This window comes from Sciurus vulgaris, assembly GCF_902686455.1.
Source record: "Sciurus vulgaris genome assembly, chromosome: 16".
Lineage (NCBI taxonomy): Eukaryota > Metazoa > Chordata > Mammalia > Rodentia > Sciuridae > Sciurus > Sciurus vulgaris.
The window spans coordinates 21065800-21085318 of NC_136477.1; the positions used below are offsets into that span (position 1 = coordinate 21065800).

General features: G+C 51.2%; 2 protein-coding genes across 7 annotated transcripts in view; one reads left to right on the forward strand and one right to left on the reverse strand.

Moving 5' to 3' along the window:
• The first annotated feature begins 3257 nt into the window (after window positions 1–3257).
• Window positions 3258–11580, forward strand: LOC306646767 (endogenous retrovirus group PABLB member 1 Env polyprotein-like). Of its 3 annotated transcripts, XM_079115459.1 has the most exons (4): window positions 3258–3458; window positions 4033–5308; window positions 7466–7582; window positions 10078–11580. In XM_079115459.1, exons 3-4 carry the CDS (start codon window positions 7515–7517, stop codon window positions 11237–11239), a joined length of 1230 nt encoding a protein of 409 aa, XP_078971585.1. In that variant the 5' UTR covers window positions 3258–3458; window positions 4033–5308; window positions 7466–7514; the 3' UTR covers window positions 11240–11580. The 3 variants fall into 3 exon arrangements, with proteins under 3 accessions (XP_078971585.1, XP_078971586.1, XP_078971584.1); XM_079115460.1 differs by having other exon boundaries at window positions 3258–5308; window positions 7466–8085; XM_079115458.1 differs by having other exon boundaries at window positions 3258–5308.
• A 3492-nt stretch (window positions 11581–15072) lies between these two features.
• The window catches only part of LARS2 (leucyl-tRNA synthetase 2, mitochondrial), a 146494-nt gene continuing 142047 nt past the window's right edge, over window positions 15073–19519 (reverse strand). For all 4 annotated transcript variants that reach the window (XM_079115451.1, XM_079115450.1, XM_079115453.1 and 1 more), the window contains exon 21: window positions 15073–16422. In XM_079115451.1, the coding sequence (XP_078971577.1) occupies window positions 16243–16422 (180 nt within the window). In that variant the 3' untranslated portion in view covers window positions 15073–16242. The remainder of the gene's footprint in view (window positions 16423–19519) is intronic.

Here is a 19519-nt window from a genome sequence, read left to right on the forward strand (position 1 = left end):
ATTAAAGACATTAGAATCTCATTCCCTGCCTTAACAGCCTGATCAAGTTCAGAGAGTCCACTTAGGGTCAGAATCAGAATTTGTCCGGCACTGCCAAGCTGTATCCCCAAATCACCCCTGCTGCCCCGCTCATTGAACTAAGTAAGGGCCCTCCCTGTGCATGCTAGGCAAGCGCTTGACCACTGAGCGACACCTCCAGCCCTGTACCCCTTTCATGACCCTTGGAATCGCTTCCAGACTTTGAAAATTTTGAAGGTCAGTCTTTGAGCCCATCCTGAGCAGCTGCTTAGGACTCCTAAGATAAGAGGCACTGCAGAGATGGTTTTGCTTAGGGGCTGAGAAATGAACCCACCAATCCCCCAGCACCCCTGGGTTCAATGCCCAGTACTGAAAAAATAAAAATGTATTTGTGGGCTGAGAATTTAGCTCAGTGGTAGGATGCTTGCCCAGCACATGTGAGATGCTGGGTTCCAACCGTAGAACTGCAACAACAAAAAAATTAAAGAATGCATTTTGCTAGGTACACACCTGTAATCCCAGCAACTTTGGAGGCTGAGGCAGGAGGATGGTAAATTTAAGGCCGGCCTGAGCAGTTTAGTGAGATCCTGTTTTGAAATAAAAAATAAAAAGGGCTGGGGAATGTAGCTCCGTGGAAGAGCACTGGCCCAGAATGTATGAGGCCCAGGGTGGACTTTTCACTACCACCACCACCACCAGCACCACGAGAATGCACCTGGATCTCAGAGAGGCTAGACTGTGGAGACCTGTGCACCTTAGAATTGGCGATACTGGTGACCTGGCTATGGAGAGGGTAGGCGGGTTCTGTCTGGTCTTTTTTTTTTTTTTTAAGTTATTTTCCACCCCATGGTGCTGGGGATTCGAACCCCAGTCCTTCCACATGCTAGGCAAGCGCCCTACGAGATAGGCTATATCGTCAGCCCGGTAGGTGGGTTCTGAAGTCTTCGTGGCAAAAAAAAAGAAAAGTGCTCCCAACGACTGAGTGGCTGCGGGAGAGCTTTACTCTACCCTGCCTGTGCTCGACGCCGTCAAACTGCCTTCAACCACCTCTGGAAAGGTGCTTTCTTCCTCTTGAGGTGGCAGATCTGCCGCAGCAGGGATGGAGTGGGCGGTGAGCATCCCTGGGCTCAAAACCCTGTAAGGGCTGCTGCAGTCCAAGTCCACGGTCCTTGCATCAATGCGAGGAGAGGCAGAGCTGGGGCCTTTCCCCTCCTGCTTCGCACCACCTTCTGCCCGGGGCCAGACGCGCTCCAGCTGACCCGCACCAGCTGACGCGCTCCACTGACCCGCTCTGGCTAAGTTGATCACACCCCAAGGCTGGCCCTACCCTGAGGTCCCGAAGGGCTCAACTCAAAGCAAGATCAGGTGTAGGCTCAAAGGCACAGGGTGACCTTCCCCCACCCGGGCCCCCTGCTGCGCTGCCAGGCCTAGGATGTGCTGGTGCCCACAGTCTCCTCGTCTCCCCTCCGCGCCTCTGGAACCCCTGGCAACGTCCCCGTTGCCTTTCCTCTCCACAGCTCATTCCTCAGCCCCGTCTGGCACAGGGGTGATGCTCCACGTTCAGCAGGCCCCACGAGGAGCGCTCGGGTTATCACCAGCAGGCCGAGGAGGAGCAGGCACCGGTCCTGGGGGCCTCAGGACACCCTGTCCCAGCTGAGCGAGGATGGGCCCTCCTGTGTGACCACTCGCCTTGGCCCCAGGCCTGGGCACTCGCCCCACAGCTGTGACTTTCAGTAATTCTCAAGACTAAATTGTCCTCCCAGCACCTCCCAGTCATGTGGAGCGAGGCGCGTCCCTTCCTGTTACCACACAGCTTCCCCAAAGCAGTCCTCAGTTGTGTGGTGTGTTGTGATTGTGTGTTATGTGTAGGTGTGTTGTGTGTGGTGTGCACGCAGTGTGCATATGTGTGTTGTGGCCTATGCAAAGTATGTGGGTGGGAAATGTGTGTACATGTGGTTCAGTGTGTGTGTGTGATATGGGTATGTGTTGTGTGTGTGGCTGGTATATGTGTGGTGTGGTGTATGTGGTGTGCCTGGCTTGTGTATGTGTGGTGTGTGTGGTGTGATGTGCAAGGCCTATATGCATATGTTTTTGTATGATGTGGTGTGAGTGGCATGTTATGCATGGTGTGAACTGTGTGTCATGTGTTAAAGTGTGGCGTAGTGTATATGTGGTGTGTACTGTAGTGTGTGTGTTGTGTGTGCATTTGTGGTGTGTGTGAAATGTGTGAGATGTGAGATGTGGTGTATGTGAATCAGGTGAGTGGTGTGTGTGTGTTTTGTTGTGTGTGGCGTATGTGTATGTGTGGTCTGGCATGTGTCCAGTGTCTGTGTGGCATGTGTATGTGTGGTGCAGTGTGTGTGCTGTGTGTGGTGTGGTGTGGTATGTGCGTGGCTGTTCATGTGTGGTATGTGTATGGTGTGTGTGAGGTGTGTACATGTGGTGCGGTGTGTGTTGTGGAAATGTGTACGTGTGTGATGTATATTTGGTAGATGTGGGGTGGGTGTGTATGTGTGTGTGGTGTGGTGTGTATGTTGGGTAGGGTGGGGTGTGCAAGTTGGGGTATGGTGTGTATGTTGGTGTAGTGGTGTGTGTGTCTGGTGTGGGGTGTGGGGTGTGTGTGTTGGGGTGTGGTGTGGTGTGTGTGTAGGGCATGTATGTTGGTCTGTTGGGGTGTGTGTGTGTTGGTGTGGGGTGTGTGTGTTGGTGTGGTGGGGTGTGTGTGGTGTGGGGTGTGTAGTGTGTGTGTGTCAGGGTGTGTGCGTTGGCATGGGATGTGTGGCGTGGGGTGTGTGGTGTATGTGTTGGGGTGTGTATGTTGGTGTGGTGGGGTGTGTGTGTTGGTGTGGTGGGGTGTGTGTGGCGTGGGGTGTGTAGTGTGTGTGTGTCAGGGTGTGTGTGTTGGCATGGGATGTGTGGCGTGGGGTGTGTGGTGTATGTGTTCGGGTGTGTGTGTTGGTGTGGTGGGGTGTGTGTGGCGTGGGGTGTGTGGTGTGTATGTTGGGATGTGTGTGTGTTTGGGGTGTGTGTGTTAGTGTGTGGTGTATGTGTTGGGGTGTGTGTGTGGCATGGGGTGTGTGGTGTGTGTGTGTGTTGGGATGTGTGTGTGTCAGGGTGTGTGTGTGGTGGTGTGGTGTGTGTGTGGTGGTGTGATGTGTTTGTGGTGGTGTGGTGTGTGTGTGTCGGGGTGTGTGTGTGTGGTGTGGTGTGTGTGTGTCGGGGTGTATGTGTGTTGGTGTGGTGTGTGTGTGTGGTGTGGGTTGTGAGTTTCCAGGACCAGCTCGCTGCCCTGCCGCATTCAGGGAGGTGTCACATTTCTGCTCCAGTGAACAGCCCTGGTCCTCGTGAGCTGGAATGTGAGGAATCCCCAGGCTCCCGAGGGCATCCACCTTGGAAGAGGTGCCGACACCTGCAAGCCCGGCATCTCCACCGACCACTGTGTGAGTCTCACGGAAGAAGAGTGGGGAGAATTGGGAACCAACTATAAACCTTGGGATCAAGAATGACATGTCATGAAATGGCACAGAACAGGTCTGTAACTCACACAGCACGGGTGAGGACCTGAGTCCGGGACAGAGGGCAAGGCGGGCATCCTGGTTTGGCAGGCCACGAAGGAGCCTGTGGTTACACAGCTATTTTGGACCCGTGGTTAGCAGCGTTCACAGATTTAGAAGGTAAACAGCTGTCACTCAGGAGGTGTCTAAAACAGGGTGTTAGCAGACACTGGAGATCATGAGAAGAAAACTGAAAAGTACAGAGACAAGATTTTGAGAAAACAAAGCCATGCACGTGGCAGTGACAGCTACCTGCCCGCTAAGGACTGGGTTCCCCTTCCTGGGTGCAGAGATGTTGCTGGCAAGTGGTTGCCCAGCTCTGTGCCATCGGCTACCCTTCTGCCCCTGCCTGTGACTGAATTCTGGTCAAGAAGAAGTGGGCAGAGTGCTATATGCCCTTCCAGATCTGGCCCACACATCCCCCTTTCCACTGCACACCTCTCTCTTCCCTTTTCTGCAGCTGCCTTTGCTGTCCAGGCAATGGAAGCCCTAAATTGAAGATGGAGGAGCCTCCGTGAACCCGGGTCCCCAGCCACACCAGAAATGAACAAAAAAGAGCCTTCTCCTTTGGTCTCCTCTCCAGAGGATTAGACTTACCAGAATGAGAATCGAAGTCTGCTGTTAGACCACCGAGACATGAGAGTTGATCTGTTACGGGCCATTAGTTAGCAGTCGGTTGATCATGAAAACATTTTTATTGCTGAAGATGATTGACAGACGATCAAAGGTCTCAGCACACAGCGAGGTATCGGTGCACAAGCAAGGTGTCACAGGTGGTAGCGAAGTAACAGAAGACTAAGAGGTCTGCTCATTCTCTCACACCCAACGTGTTTGACTTAGAGTGTTTGCTGATGACTAAATTAGTTCATGAAACATAAACAGAATACAGATATTTCCCAGAAACCAAGGTGTGAATGGACAGCTGAGTTAGAATAACTAATGATGGCCACACTTGGTGACACTCGGTGGCATGCCCTCAGTTCTCAGCCGATGTCCCTGTGGTGGCTGTGCTTCTATGTACTCCTTCCCACTGACAGTGAGCCCCCCCCTCTTTCTAGTGGAAAGGACTTGCCTATACCCTGGTGAATGTCACCCTCTGGGTGACCTCCCTCCTGCTAATCCCATAGAGCCTGAGGAAAGGGAATCCCTCCCCTAGGATCTAGTTGTCCTCCTGTAACAAGGACTTAGATGCTTCACGTTGGCCTGTGAATGTCCTGTCTGAAGCAGGATCAAGGACTTGGCATCTCTGCTTCCAGGTTGTGTCCACCTCCTTTGCTCTGAGTCCCCTCAAATTCCAGGAATAACAGGCCTGATCGTAAACGTCTTGTGATGAGCAGAAGGCACCCCTAGGCAATGGCAACTTTCCTACCGGTGACAAGACCCCTCCTGACCAAGCCTGAGAAAGTGATGGACAGCCCACACCTGGCCAAGCTCACCTGGCTCGGCAGCTGTGAGAGGCCTCGGGCTGCGCACACCCCCACCCCTTGCCCTCGTTCCCCTTCCTATAAAACCTGAGCATCATTGTCTGCCTCCCAAAGACAGGGCTGAGGAGGTGGGTGCCTGGCCTCCTGGTGCAGCTGCCCTGCTGAGAGTTCCTTTCCTGATTTCACCTGAGCTTCTCTGTCTTTGGGGGTGAGTGGTTGGACCTGATTTGGTGGATCCCCAGAGTCAGCCCTCTGGCCTGGGACTCCTGATTCTGAGGGCAGGCTGCGATATTGCAGTAGCAACAGATGAAGGTGAGTACGCCTTTGGAGGGGGGCTGGGGTGTACCAAACGTCATGGGTCCCAGATGAGGTCTTTCCATTATCGTGGGGAGAACCATCTGGAAGATTCTGGACGGGCTGCTGTGAGGCTCTGGAGCTCTCATCAAGGTGGCAGTCCCCCCTGCATGGCTCTCCCAACTTCCCTCTTCCAAGAGCTTTTCCTGGTAGTATGTGGAGTTAGGCAAAATTGCTTTCCTGACTTCTAGGTTCCCAGTCACGGTGCCCAAAGGAGGGTGTGTCTGTTGCAGTGGTCAGTCCTAGGTTCAGAGGGAGCCCGTCTGCTCCCCAGGCACATGCCCCAAGTGGGAGCCTCAGAGCCACGGAATGTGCTCAGCTCTGTGTGCATCTGTGGTGACCAACCTTCCCAGACACTGACCAGGAAGTGTTGTTTGGGCAGGTGCTAGAGAACTTCGGGGACAATTGGAGAGAAAGTTAGAAATCAGGACTGTCTTGGAAAATCCAGGAGGTACAAGGGCTGGCTTACCTCAAGGTTTTTGGGAAGCGGGTAGCAGGTGGAGCAGGCCTGCCATCTTCTTGCATGTGGGCAAGGCCCTGTATTTGGTTGTGGGGTAAAACCCCAGTCAGTGCTTCAGAAGGCTTCTTGTTCCTGGGGGTCAACTGGAGTCCAAGTTCAAGCAGAAAATGAAAGAAAGCATACCTACTTGACTGTTCCACTGTGGGACCCCAGAGCAGATGGGTTGAGGTTCAACAGCATAAAACTCTCTAAAATGGCTTCAGTAACCGCCCACCCTATTGACATTGGCACCTTTACTCCAATGTCTCAATAAAAGCGTGGGGTCATTAGGAGCTCAGTTGCTTCTGGCCATTTGCAATATGTGGCCAAATTCAGGCAGTATTCCTGCGCCCAGAGGCCTCCAGGGAAGGCCGACTGTAGAGCTAGGGTTGAAATATGGTATTTGTGTGAACCTTTCCCAAGACCGGACGGCATGCCTTTCACTGTCGAAATAAGAGATGCAGGGTTGCCTGCGGCCCCTCCATCCATATACGGTGCCCTGGTATCAATATTGTCCGCATTAGTAAGGCAGCCCCTCCAGTCAGCAGCACAACTGATCTAGGGGAGACAGAAAGGTTGGGGTAGGAAACCAGAGTTGAAATTGGAAGGGCCTCTTAGAGTGTCCCAGAGACAGACCTGAACTTAGTAGCAACAAGAGTGGATGACAGGAAAACAGATAAACAACCTAATGACACCCAGTGCAGGTATGGGAGCAAGTGCCAAAAGACAGGAGGTTTCAGCCATTACCTCTCAATGAGGAAAGGGAGAGAGAAAGGTAGAATGGACTCCTTCTCCAAAAGGAGACGATGTCAAGCCCTTTGTATTAGGAGCTGTAATGAAAGCAGAGTCCACGGCTCTCCCTGAGGAGTCTTTGGGTCCTTGGGTGTAGGATGACTAGGGGTGAGGTCTAGGTTCAGGGGTTCAAGCCATGTCTCTGGACCAGGGGCCATATTTAGGATCAGCAATACATTAGTCTTCAAAAAAATATTCAGGGTTATTGCATGGGTGGCCACAGGAGCTGAGTGCACACTGACATGTGGTCATCCTGGCCAATTCTCAGGCAGGCAACCTGCTGTTGAAGGATGTAGAGGAAAAACAGCAGGAGTTCTAGTTGGGACGCTCACGCCGTAGTGGACGCTGCCTCCCATCCCCTACCTGTGGTCAGAGCTCCCATTTCTGAGTGTAATTCAGCTGTTAGTAGCTTATGAAGTCAGTGTCCACTAACTACATACGGGAGTCCATTTATGATTCCAGGAGCATGTGCCAGCCGTCAAGCTGATGGTAAGGGGGCATGATAAACGCCCCCTAGTTGTTTTGCCTGAGCTCAGCAGACAGTTACCACCAAACAATATCAGCCCCCTGGTGGTCATCGAGAGAGAATGCTGGACCTTGCTAGCACCTTCTTTAGCAGAGATACAGCTCCTGAGAGTCAAGACCCATCTGCCTTCCCGTGGGAAGGTGACAATGCACCTTGGTGGTGTGACCTCAAGGATATCCCCACAGCCCCACCGTGTGTCACAGTATGATAGTGCAACATGGAGAAACCTGCTCCCACCTCTGCGGGGAAAGATATTTCACGAGACTGATGACGTACCTCTCTTTGGAATCTTTTTCAGCACGCACTGAGGCTGTGTCCACGCTCTGAACTCATTTGTGGCGGAGAGGATGGGCTGTGAACCCCGAAGGGCAGGCCTCTGGCTTACCAGAGAAATCCTTGGGTGTTGTCTGATCGGGTAAGACAAAGGCCATGAGAGAGTTCAGGTGTCCCCACTTCCCAACACAGTGACGCAACCTCAAGAATGTGTGGGACTCCTGGGTCACTGCAGGGCTTACATTCCACATCTGGCTATCATGACCCCTGTACAATCCGTGTCGGAGACCGTGTGGGACTGGACCGACCGCCATACCGAGATATTTAGTCAGGACAAATGAAAGACCAAACAGGCACAAGCCCTTGGAGCACCAGCACATTGAAGTCTGCTGATTTTACCATCCGTGTCACCGGATGGCTCTGGATGAGGCTTATGGCAGTGGATTAAAGGACATAAGACCCCCTTTGGATTTTGGTCATTCATGAAAGGAGGTGGAGGGATGTCTTAGCTCTTTGGAAAAACAACTGTGTGCTGTTCTTCCTGCCACGGAGCCACCACCAGGGACACTCCAGCAGTGGATGACTACAGCAATGGACAAAGCCCCACCATTGGGGTGGCTCAGATGGTGGCCACTGTGAAATGGGGTGAGTACTGTGGACAGGGAGGAATGGACAATACCTTGCCTCTCGGTTTAAAACTTCAACAGTTACTAGGACAGGTCATGTATATTACTGGGACAGGTCGCAGAGAAAGATGAAACACCAGAAGGCCAACCTCCAACACCTGAGTCAGCCTGGCACACTGACAGATCGTCAAAAGGAAACCCCCGCAGGGTGGAGAGTCATAACCTATCACCCAGTGACTGAGGCCCGGTGGATCAATAAAGGACAAGGACACAGCAGCCCCTGGGCTGAACTGTGAGTGGTATGGGGGTTACTGCTTGGGAAGGTGGGCATTAAGAATCTGCACTAACCACTGGGCCATATTCGGAGGACTTACAGTGTGGCTGCCTCAAGGGCAACAGGAGTGGATGATTGACGGCAGGCCTACTTGGGGAAAAACAACTACGGGAAGACATTTGGCATTGTGTCCAAGCCACAGTCGTCGCAGCGTACCATGTGACTGCCCGTTGTCTTCTCCAATTTCTAGGTAATGACAAGGCAGACCAACTGGCAAAGTTAAGATGGCAGGAGGAAGTGCTAGCAGAGGAAATATGCCACTTGGCTACATTCTAGATTAAAGCATGCTGGCCACACGGCTGTGTGGGCAGGTGTGACACGGTGGTGGCTGCCCATGGTTTTATTTTGTGTGTGTGTAGTGGTGCTGGGGACAGAACCTGGGTCCCACACCCATGCTTGGCAAGTGCTTTCCTCCTACTGAGTTACATCCCCAGCTCTGCCCATAAAGATTTCTGATGCTGTTGCATGCTGGAACCGTGCTCAGTGCTGCCCACGATGACCGATGCTGCCGCAGAGCTGATCGAGGAGCGGATGTTCGTCTTCAGTGCTGGAAGACAGACTGCACTCATCCCCTCCCATTCTCAGAAGGGGCCGAACAAGCTGTGACCTGTGTGGACACAGTTACAGGCTTATTGCAGGCCTTCCCTGCCAAGAGTGTTACGTATGGTCATTGAGAGTGACAAAGGAACCCATTTCACAGGCCATGACACAGCAGTGGGCTCTAGACCAGGACCAAATCCACAGCCTGGATTTCCCACCTGCCATATAATCCAACAGGAGCTGGATAAACTGAGAGAGTGAATGGTCCGCTGGACACGCCTAAGGACTGAGCGTGACTATTCGGCTACTCGTCTGCCTGAGGCACTGAGGACACTGAATGAAAAGCCAGGCACCAGCAGATTGCAGTCCTTTCTATATCGACATGCCCATGGCTGCCAGCATTAAGGTTATGGATAAAACACTACCACTCAGGGCTGGGGAGGTAGCTCAGTTGGTAAAGTGCTTGCCTTGCAAGCACAGGGCCCTGGGTTTGATCCCCCAGCACTGCAAAAAACAAAAAACACTGCCAATGAGCATTTTCTTAAACCAGCCTGGACCACAGGTAGCAATTTACTGTTGCCAGCTCCTCAATACTTCACATCTGACACCAGAAGCATTGTTTGGCCATGGCATCAGCCCCTGGTGGTTCGCCTTACTGACCTCTTGGGGATAAAGGGAATGTCCACATTTACAAGTGAAGCCTACTGTGTTGGGAACATGGCCCCTAAAGCATAGGTGATGTCACCCTCACCTGAGGAATACTTTGTATCAGTTTATGGCAATTATTTTATTTCTTTGATACTGGGGATTGAATCCAGAGATGCTTTACCACTGAGCTCCATCTCCGGTCCCTTTTGTTGTATTGTTTTGGAGACAGGGTCTCCCTAAGTTGCTGAGGCTGGCTTTGAACTTGTGATTCTCCTGCCTCAGCCTCCTGAGTCCCTGGTATTAGAGGCGTTTGCCACCACAGCTGGCTAGTTTATGACAGTTTAGAAGTGGCTTATTCTCTCTATCCCCCTAAGAATTGGCCTGGTACACTTGCCCAGGCATGCTTTCTAACACAAGATGGTACAGTGGCCTCATGGAGCTGATCTGCCTTTATTGGTGCCTATTAAACATCTGTCACGTTCTCCATAGGTTGGCAACAAGTAACCTGTTTCTGGACTGGGCAACGGAGATCGCACATCATGCCAACCAGACCGACTGCTGGATCTGCTCAGAACTCCCTGTGACCGCAGCACAAGGACTTCCCTGGGTAGTCCAACCTGCAAACGAGACCCAGTGGACTTGGCTGGCACGGAACTGGAGTAAAAACACTCACCCGCCAAAATGGCCATCGTATAACTACACAACACAAAAGGTCTTTGCTTTGATTAGGGAGACACTGAATATTTCTCGAGTCCCTGGGTACACTTACGTATGGAATGGGCTTTCATGGGAGGTAGCAGTTCAGGTCACAGTTAAAGAGATGGCTTTCCTTTGTGTCACCCAGTCCGGTCATGACAACAAGACAGTGGGCTTCATGCCTGACCCCCTGTGTAAGAAAACGGTCAATTCGGCGGATATCCTGTCCCCATCACCCAATGTCACTCATGGGGCCTTCCCCCTGCCGTGGGGTGCACTGTGGATATGTGGGTCCTATGGATGGCCTTACCTACCTTACCACTGGACAGGACGATGTACGTGGGGCTGGCCTTACATCCCGGCCCGAGTTCTGCCTCATTTACCACAGACACCCAGTAACTGGGAGAGCGTGAAGGCGCGGCACAGCAGGCAGCGCCGGGCATCCTGGTGGTTCTACTCGCTGGCTGTTTTCTCCCCGCAGGCTGCGGTGATTGACGTGGAAAACCAGGTCTCCGCGTTAGCCTCCCACACGGCGCAAGCTCTCAATCAGACTAAAAACGCCATCACCTTGCTAACCGAGGAGACCACTCAGATAAGAAAGGTGGTGTTACAAAACAGGATGGCGCTAGATATGCTCATGGCTGCCCAAGGCGGGGTATGTGCCGTCCTGGGGACAGAATGCTGTGTGTACATACCTGATAACGAACACAATATCACTCTGGCTTTAACCCAAGTGTCTAAGCAAATGAACGCTATTGAAGCCCTTTCCACTGATCCGTTCTCTAACTGGCTGACGTCCCTTCCTTCAGCATGGCGCCAGGTCTTCCATATTGTCTTACTAAGCCTGGCATGCCTGTTGATAGGCTCTTGCTCTTTGTTCTGCTGTTGTGGGACATGTATGCAATGTGCCTCGGGGGCCCTGTCCCGAAGGCTTCATGGAAGACAGGGGGTGTGAGATAGAGCAGGCCATTAAGAGGCTTCCAGAGTACTGATGGGGTGGACCTAGCCAGAGCCTAGGAAAGCTTGTTCAGCACAGTGAGATAAGAGGGACTCCCACAAAAGTGACAAGGAAGGAAACAGAAGCTGGCCTCTTCCCTGTTTGCAATTTTTAGGTGGATATCAAAGTAGAGAGGCTTTGGAGGTAAAGAACGTACTTAAAAATCTGAAGAAATCCACCTGTGCAGTGGGCACACGGCCTAACCCGTATGTTCTCCTGCTGGCAGGTGTGGTGCGGCCCCCTGTTGTACTCTAGCCTGCCCCCCAACACAGAGCATGTAAGAAAATGTCTGAACCCTGTCAGTTGAGTCCTCCAAGTTCTTTCTTTGGGATTGGTACGCTGGGGCTTTTGCTGTCCTGGGGTTGGACACTAGTAAAGCAGGGCCTGGCACATACTGCTCCTCATGAAAAGGAAAGGTAGCATTGCTGTGGCCAGTCGGGGAATCACAGGTCACAGCCCTTACACGCTGGGGTCTGGAACAAATGTCTCTTCCTGAGGTCAAACAGGAACTGGAATTCAAGCTGCAGGCTTGAGGCACAGGAGGTGAGTCACAGGGGTTGGGTTCCACTGGCCTGGCTCCCACCTCCCCTCCAGGGCCTCATCATCCCTGAGCCTCCCGCCCGCCCCCCTCCTTCCCTCCATCATGTGGGCAGCCTGGCTTGGTGATGGTGATGGAGGACTTGAGTGAAGTCAGCTCTTCTGGGCTGTCACTGGCCCCACCCTTGCATCTGAGGCCTCTGCCCACAGGACTGGCCTTTCCTTGGATGCCCTGCCAGCATGGTCCCCACCCACTACTGCCCTAGGGGAAATCCCTACTTGCTCACTATTGCTCACCCCAGATTCCATTCTCCAAACTCATGAGCTTGGACAGGAGCCTTTGGCCGCCCACCGCTCTGAGCATCAGGCAGGGGCCCAGCACACTGACCCGCTGTTTTCCATTTGCTCTCCTCGTGGGAAGAAAGTGGGGTGCAGACTCTTCTCATTTCACCAACCTGTAGGGTGTGGCAGACCTCATCCTTCAAGAACATCTACCTGAGGGCACCTCAGTGCGTGGGGGCCATGCGAATTTTCTTACAGTATGGGGAGGGGGTGCTTTAAGTGGAATGTGCAGATTGGGGGTCAAGATAATTCTTCAGCTGCAAGGTGGTCTTGAGCTAGTCACAGCCTTTTTGAGCCAGTTTTGCCATCTGTAAAAAGGAGATGCTAATGGCTTCTGCTTTGGTCTTATTCATGACCTCTGTCAGCAGCGAGCCCTGGGGGTGTTGCAAGATTCTAAGGCTGAGACAGGAGGAGCCTCCCCTCTACCCAGAACCAGCGACTGTGCAGCACTTTCTTGGATCCCATTCCACACAGGGAAAGGAGTAGGTCTTCCTAGGAGGGCACATCCTCATGGGCAGTTGGACATCCCAGCGGGAAGGAAAAAGAAATGTCAAGGGAAACAGGTCCTTAGCTCATGTGGATCTTTATAAAATTGTACATTTTGGTATTTCCCCCATTATTGAAGTACTTCATGGCCAATAAACATTTTAAAATGTCAAAAAGTAAACAAAAGGGAAAAAATAATGTGTGGGACTCCCATCCAGTGATCTCTGGGCAAATTTCCTCCTCTCATTTTTCTTTATAAGGGTCAGAGTTTAAAAAATTATGGTTGGGATCACATTGTGTATTTCTCTTGCTTTATTTATGAAAAAATGCCCACAGTACATGCTTTTTAAAAGCCATCTGGTTTCTGGCTGCCTTGTCTTTCTTTTCTTTATTCCTTTTGGTACTAGGGATGGGACCCAGGGGTGCTCTACCATTAAGCTACATCCCCAGCCCTTTTTATTTTTTGAGACAGGGTCTTGATAGATTGCTGAATTTGCTAATTTGCCCAGGCTGGCACTTGTGATCCTCTTGCCTCAGCCTCCTGAGTTGCTGGGATTACAGGCATGTGCCACTACCCCTGGCTGCCACCTGTCTTTAATTGATTGGAGATGCCCTATCTTTTTTGACCAGTTTCCTAAAATGATGGACTTAGGTTGGGATGCAGAAGGCCTATGTTCTTTCCCCGCTCACTTATTTAGTCTTTGAGATCAGTTTCTTTGGCAGACTCCTACTATAGCAGCGTCTGCTGTGGATCGCCACTCTCCTTGTCCCCAAACCCTCTTCATTCTTTTTTCCAACAGAGATAAGCTAGACATCTGCACTTGGGCCTGGGTCTTCCAGGGGCTGGGCAATAACCTTCACCCCCTAGCCTCATGGAACCAATCCCAGGCTCTTGGCCTCTCACCCACCACCTGCCTCTGTAGAGAAGGCACTGCTGCCGGGTGTTCTTAGATTTATAGACTGAAAGTTTTTCAGGAGGAGAGACCCAGCCAGTCTCTGCTCAAACAACAATGGCTTTGCTCAACATTTCACCTGATTGTCAGGCATCAAGCAAGATGGGCAATCATGTAAGGATATGGCAGTAGACATGTCAGGGTTGCCTAAGTGGAAGCCAGGAGATGTGGGTCTGGATCCTGGCTCTTCTAGTTGTTAGCTGTGAAACCAAATTACTGACCTTCAGAGCCTGGGATTCTTCATGAGAGAATCATTCCTCCCCTTTATGGGTTTCATGGGAATTGAATGAGGTAATGCATGTGAATTTGTCCAGTTCTTTCTGACCTCATCGAGGCAGTCAATAAATGGCTGAGCTCATTCCCCTCCCCACCTACTTGCCCGCAGGGACGGAGCTTTCTGTCCAATGGTCCCATGATATCTAGTATCTCTTAGTAAGTACCAAGGAGCTCTTGATTTCAACAATTTTATCCTCTTGGAGAGAAGGTTCTCCCAGGCCATGCTGGCATCAGCCAACTGGTCAGTCCAGAAGCCACGAGACTTTACTGGTCCACTGCTCTGGCTAGATATGTGCAAATAAAGGGCTTCCTACACTCATCTCGTTCAAGACTACTTAGCTTACCGTAGGAAAAAACAAAAGACCATCAAGCCCAAACATTCCCCAATCCTTGTACCAAATTCCATGTTTGCTTATATTTAATCCACCTTTGCTCTGAAATGCAATGGGATTATGCACATTCAAGGCACCTCTGGGAACATTTTAAATACTCGCTCTAGAGTTCTGGCCTCTGCCTTCCCTCTTTTTCAACTCCACTTACTTCATCATGTCTTGGTTCTAGGCCAAACTCAATCTGGTTAAGCTGAAGGTCAGGAAATAAGACTTTTTTTTTTCTTGGTTCTGGGGACTGAAACCCAAGGCCTCACACATTCTAGGCAAGTGCTCTACCACCAAGCTAGCTGCACCCCCAGACCTACGCTGAAGATTAGGGAGAGGAAAGACTAGATAAAAATTATGGTTCAAATGCATCCATTAGTCCAGTGGTTCTCAAATTTTAGTATCACTTGTAGAGTTTCTCTCTCGGTCTCTCTGCAATGCTATGGATCAAACCCAGAGTTTATGCATGTTAAGCGCATGCTCTACCACTGAGCTTCACTTCCATCCCCACTTGTAGACTTTCAAAGAACCTTAATGGCCAAGCTACAGCCCAGACAAATTAAATTGGAATTTCTGGGCATGGGCACCTGGCATAAAAGTCAATTTGAGGACCTGTAACTTACTTGCTGTTGTTAATGTGCCTGAATCAGTGTTGTCTGCCATACAGTCAGTTCCAGAGGGACAGGACCACATGCATCTCCACAGTGTTCCATGTGGGGCCAGGCACACCGCCAAGCTTCTGATGATGACGGCAGACCTCAGTCTGTTCCTGATTAATACCAAGACTTGGAATATGGCGGCTATTCCAAGATCACAGATATGTCCCAAAGTGGTAAACATTTTATTACAATAAAAAAAAAGTCATCTCTCAACTGATGAACTGCAGGGAACCACATCAGAAGCTGCTGCAGAATAACAGCATCGAATAACAAATACAGATTTTTAACATCACGAAATGGCTAGATTCTTTCCATTCTTCCCCCATTAAATGTTAATCAGTGGCCTAGGTCAGTTCTGATAACAGCCCATCAATGCTTACTTCATATAGAACCAGGATTGGACCCACACACGGGGCCACTCCTGGCCACCTCCCTAGCAGCCAGATGGCAGTGGCCTAGACACAGGAGGTGATGCTGAGCAGCCACAGCTGGATTCACTCTTCCTCATGAGTAGCACTGAGTCTGTCTACCAGGGTAGCATTGCCATCTGGGGTCCACACGAGCCACTGGGGCCCTTGCCTGGCAGGCTGTGGTGGGCTCCAAGGTTGGCAGCCAGAAGCCTGAGAGTGGCTCTGCTTCCCTGTGTAGCAATTCGCACACACCAAGGGCTGGTTCTGACGCACTGCTCCTCGCTTACCCTCCGGAGTGAAAGGCGTGTCCAGCTGGGGTCAGGGAGGAAGAGGCCTGTGTGGTAGAGCTGAGGAGTGGTGGAGACACGTGCAAAGGGACCAGCATTGCTGGTCTTCTGTTCAGAACAACTCCAAAAGGACCCAGTGTCCAACTGCACACACTGCACATTTGCAGATAACCCAAATGGCTTCTTCGCCGAGCCTGAAGGCCAGGAGACCATCCACCACCTCCGGAAGCTTGAATCTTTGTTCAGAGAGACGGGTACACTGCTCCTGAGCCTGCATGGCTCCTCGGGTCCACCTTTAGCTCTCGAGAAGCATCCACGTGGTGCCAATTCAGGATCGAGAAGCCCCTGGGCTGTTCCAGAGACACCGTCCTCACTTGCTTCTCTTTTTTCCTTCCTGCTCCCAGCCAGCAGCATCTCCGGTGGCTTCACAGGGGGTGGCATGGCTTCCTCAACCCTGACATGGGGGCGGAGGGCAAGAGATAGCTAGATGATTCCTCTCCCTCCCTGTGATATCTCCTTTGCCCACGCCCACCCTCACCCCTGCACAGGCACCCTGTTGTCCCCAGCATGTCGTAGTACAAAGGTCAATATCCCACCCCAGGCCTGGAAGGAGGCTCTTCTGAGGTCCTGGCTGTCACTCTTGCACCAGAAAGTTGATGAGGGCAGTCCTGGGGGAGAGGAAGGCCTTCTTGATGCTTCTCCCCTGCAAGAGCCTGACACCCAGTTCGCTCTGGAGAACAAGTTCATGGACTTTATCCTGGTCTTGGGCAACTTGCTGGGGCACAGGGATCTTGCCACAGGCCTTGTTGTTAATCTGAGAAGGAAAATAGCCAGAGACAAACAATGAGGACAGTCTGCCTTGAGGCAGGCAGCCCAGTGCCAATCCCCACTGCCTGCAAGGGGACTGCGGTTTGTATGGGAAAGAAGCACAAGGAGGAGACAGGACAGCTGGCACTGCCTTGGGGTGGAAGGAGGAGGGCACAAAGCAACCAGCTGGGAGAGAAAGATAGACAGACAGACACCGAGACCTCAACGCTGCAGGTGAACACCACCTTGTGTTTCCTGAGCACTGCCCCAAACACACTTGTGGTGGGAATCATGTTTAAAACATATGCTTAGGCTGGGCATGGTGGCACACATCTGTAGTTCCAGCGACTTAGGAGGCTGAAGTAGGAGGATTGCAGGTTCAAATCCAGCCTCAGCAACTTAGCAAGGCCCTGAGCAACTTAGCAAGACCCTGTCCCTAAATAAAAAATAAAATAGGGCTGGGGATGTGACTCAGTGGTAAAGCACTCCTGAGTTCAATTTCCCAAGTGCCAAAACAAAAACCCAAAAACAAAAACAAACAAACAAACAAAAACCCAAAAACATAAGCCTGGGTCATATCCAGAGCGAGGGATTACCAGGTCACTGCAGATCAGGTTTAAGTCCAAATCTGGGCTGGAGTGGCCCAGCCCCTGAGCTCTGCCTGTGTGCCAGGCACGTGCCATGCAGTTCACTTGGATGAGCCTGTGAGGAGATGCATTACAATCCCATCCCATTTTACAGGCGAGGAAGCAGAGATAGGTGAGGAGAAGTCATTTGTCCGAGATCCCAACGCAGCAAGTACAGGAAAGTGGATAATCTGCTGAATCCTCTCCTCCTGCCCAGACCCCCCCTTCAGCTCCCAGGTCTCTGGATGGAGGCTGGCCTCTGAGGCAGAGACTCTCCCAGCCCTCAGCCGCCCTTCCTGTGCCCTTTGCCCCAGCTGCTCCATGGCTCACAGGCCAGGGTCCCTGGGGACTCGCTCCCCCCATCTGATGTTCTGACACCCCTGTCTCCACTGGGGACATGCTGTTCCTCTTTCAAAGCCAACACCCAGCTTCTTGTCCTCGTGACACCTCTTCTAATCTCCCAACAGCCAGAAACAGCAATGGCGAGCTGGCAGCAGTCACCATTTACTGAGTGAATCCTGGACTAGTGAGCTATTAAGCCCCGTTCTACCACTGTTTCCTCACCACCGGAGGGGATGAGTCGAGGCTGTAATGGCAGGCCCACCCCCAGGGCCACTGTACGGAGTAAATGAATTTGTATCTGGAGAGTCCTAGGTCATACCTGGCCCTTCATTTGCGCCAGCTACGAGTTAGTTAGCATGCACGAAAGCAGGGGAAGCACTTTGGCCAACAACACTTTTGCCTCAACAACAGGGGGAAGCTGGCATGGGCTGTCTCCATTTTATAACGAAGGAAACTGAGGTTTGGTGAGTGTCTGAGACCCTCACCCAGCATAGTCCAAATCCCAAGCTCTTATATCTTTTTTTTTTTTTTTTTAATATTTTTTTAGTTGTTGATGGACCTTTATTTATATGTGGTGCTGAGCACTGAACCCAGTGCCTCACACATGCTAAGCAAGTGCTCTACCACTGAGCCACAACCCCAGCCCCCAAGCTCTTACACCTTGACCTTGATGCTGCACGAACTCTGTGTGTGAGAAAACTCACACGCCCTAGACCTTGGTCCCTTGGCGCTAAGCTCCTTGAAGAAAAGGGCCTTTTCTCTGTAACCCAGGTACTTGGCAGAGTTCAGCTTGTCTTGGGCACAAAGACCACATGGGGTTCAACTGAACTACATTACACTGAATGGTGCTTGTGGCTTCTCTTTCAAGATGGGGCACCAACCCTGAAATCTCTCCAGAGTCAGCAAGGGACCACCCCAGACGTCTTGTGTTGGCACACTGCCCCACCCAACCTTCTCAGGCTGGGTACAAGCTGGGAGCCTTAACTCATTTTTAATTTGGGGTTTACAGTTCAATGATCTTCTAAAATTATTTTACTAATGATCAAAACTCAATTTGATGATGTTTCAAACAGAAATTTCATGATAACTTAAAACAGAAGTACAATCCTACCACTGGAAATTGTAAGCCATCATTTCTCAACTGTGTGAGGGCAAGTTTTCGAGGGTACATGAGTTAGCTATTTCTTACCAACATTACTCAAGTTAAAGAAAGGTCCTCTCTGAGTTGGGTGTGAGGGCGCCTGTAATCCCAGTGGCTCGGGAGGCTGAGGCAGGATTGTAAGTTCAAGGCCAGCCTTGGTAATTGAGCAAAAGCCCCGGCAACTTAGCAAGACTCTGTCTCAAAATGAAAAAATAAAAAGGACTAGGGATGTAGTTCAGGGGTAAAGTGTTTCTGGGTTCAACCCCTGGTACTAAAAAAAAAAAAAAAAAAAGTCCTCTCTGTGCTGCAAGGATGCTTTTGATTTTGAGAACTTTTGGAAGAAGCCTCCAAGGCAGCCTCACCTTTTTTGCCTCATAGTGGGACAGAGGGGAGGTGGGGGAGGCAGGACTAAGGGCCAGAGCAGGTGATGGGGAGCTGAGCTGCTGTCAGGAACCCAACTCCAGGACCAAACATTGTCTTTCCAAATGATGACCTTCCCGCTGGGCCTAAGGCTTGCATAGGTGCACAGGGCTGGGCCTGGCACCTCTGTGGAGCCTCTGTGGGGCATGACCTCCCTCGACCCTGGGCAGGTTTAACTTGGTACAGTATGCATTCATTTTATTTATTCATTTTTCTCTTTCCTTTGTGTGTGTCTCTCTCTGTGTGTATGTGTGTGATGCTGGGGACCGAACCCAGTGCCTTGCACATGTTAGGCAATTCTCTACCGTGGAGCTACATCCCCAACCCTAAATCTAAGATTATAAAATATAAATTTTACTTTGAGATAGGGTCTCGTTAAGTTGCTGGCCCTGAACTTGTGATTCTCCTGCGTCAGATCCTGAGTTGCTGGGATTACAGGTGTGTGCCACTGTGCTTTAAGCTCCGTATAGGTAGAGACCCTGCCTGTCTTATTTGATTCTGTGTCTCCAGAACCTAGCACTGTGCCTGGCACACAGTAGGTACTTGGTAATTATTGAAGAGTAAATGATTACACC

Excerpts from the sequence above, each read along its gene's own strand:
- LOC306646767 (XM_079115458.1), top strand. The coding sequence starts at position 7,515 with ATGGGCTGTGAACCCCGAAGGGCAGGCCTCTGGCTTACCAGAGAAATC. Across the intron at positions 7,583-10,077 it reads CTTGGGTGTTGTCTGATCGG|GTTGGCAACAAGTAACCTGT; the intron begins GTAAGACAAAGG and ends CGTTCTCCATAG.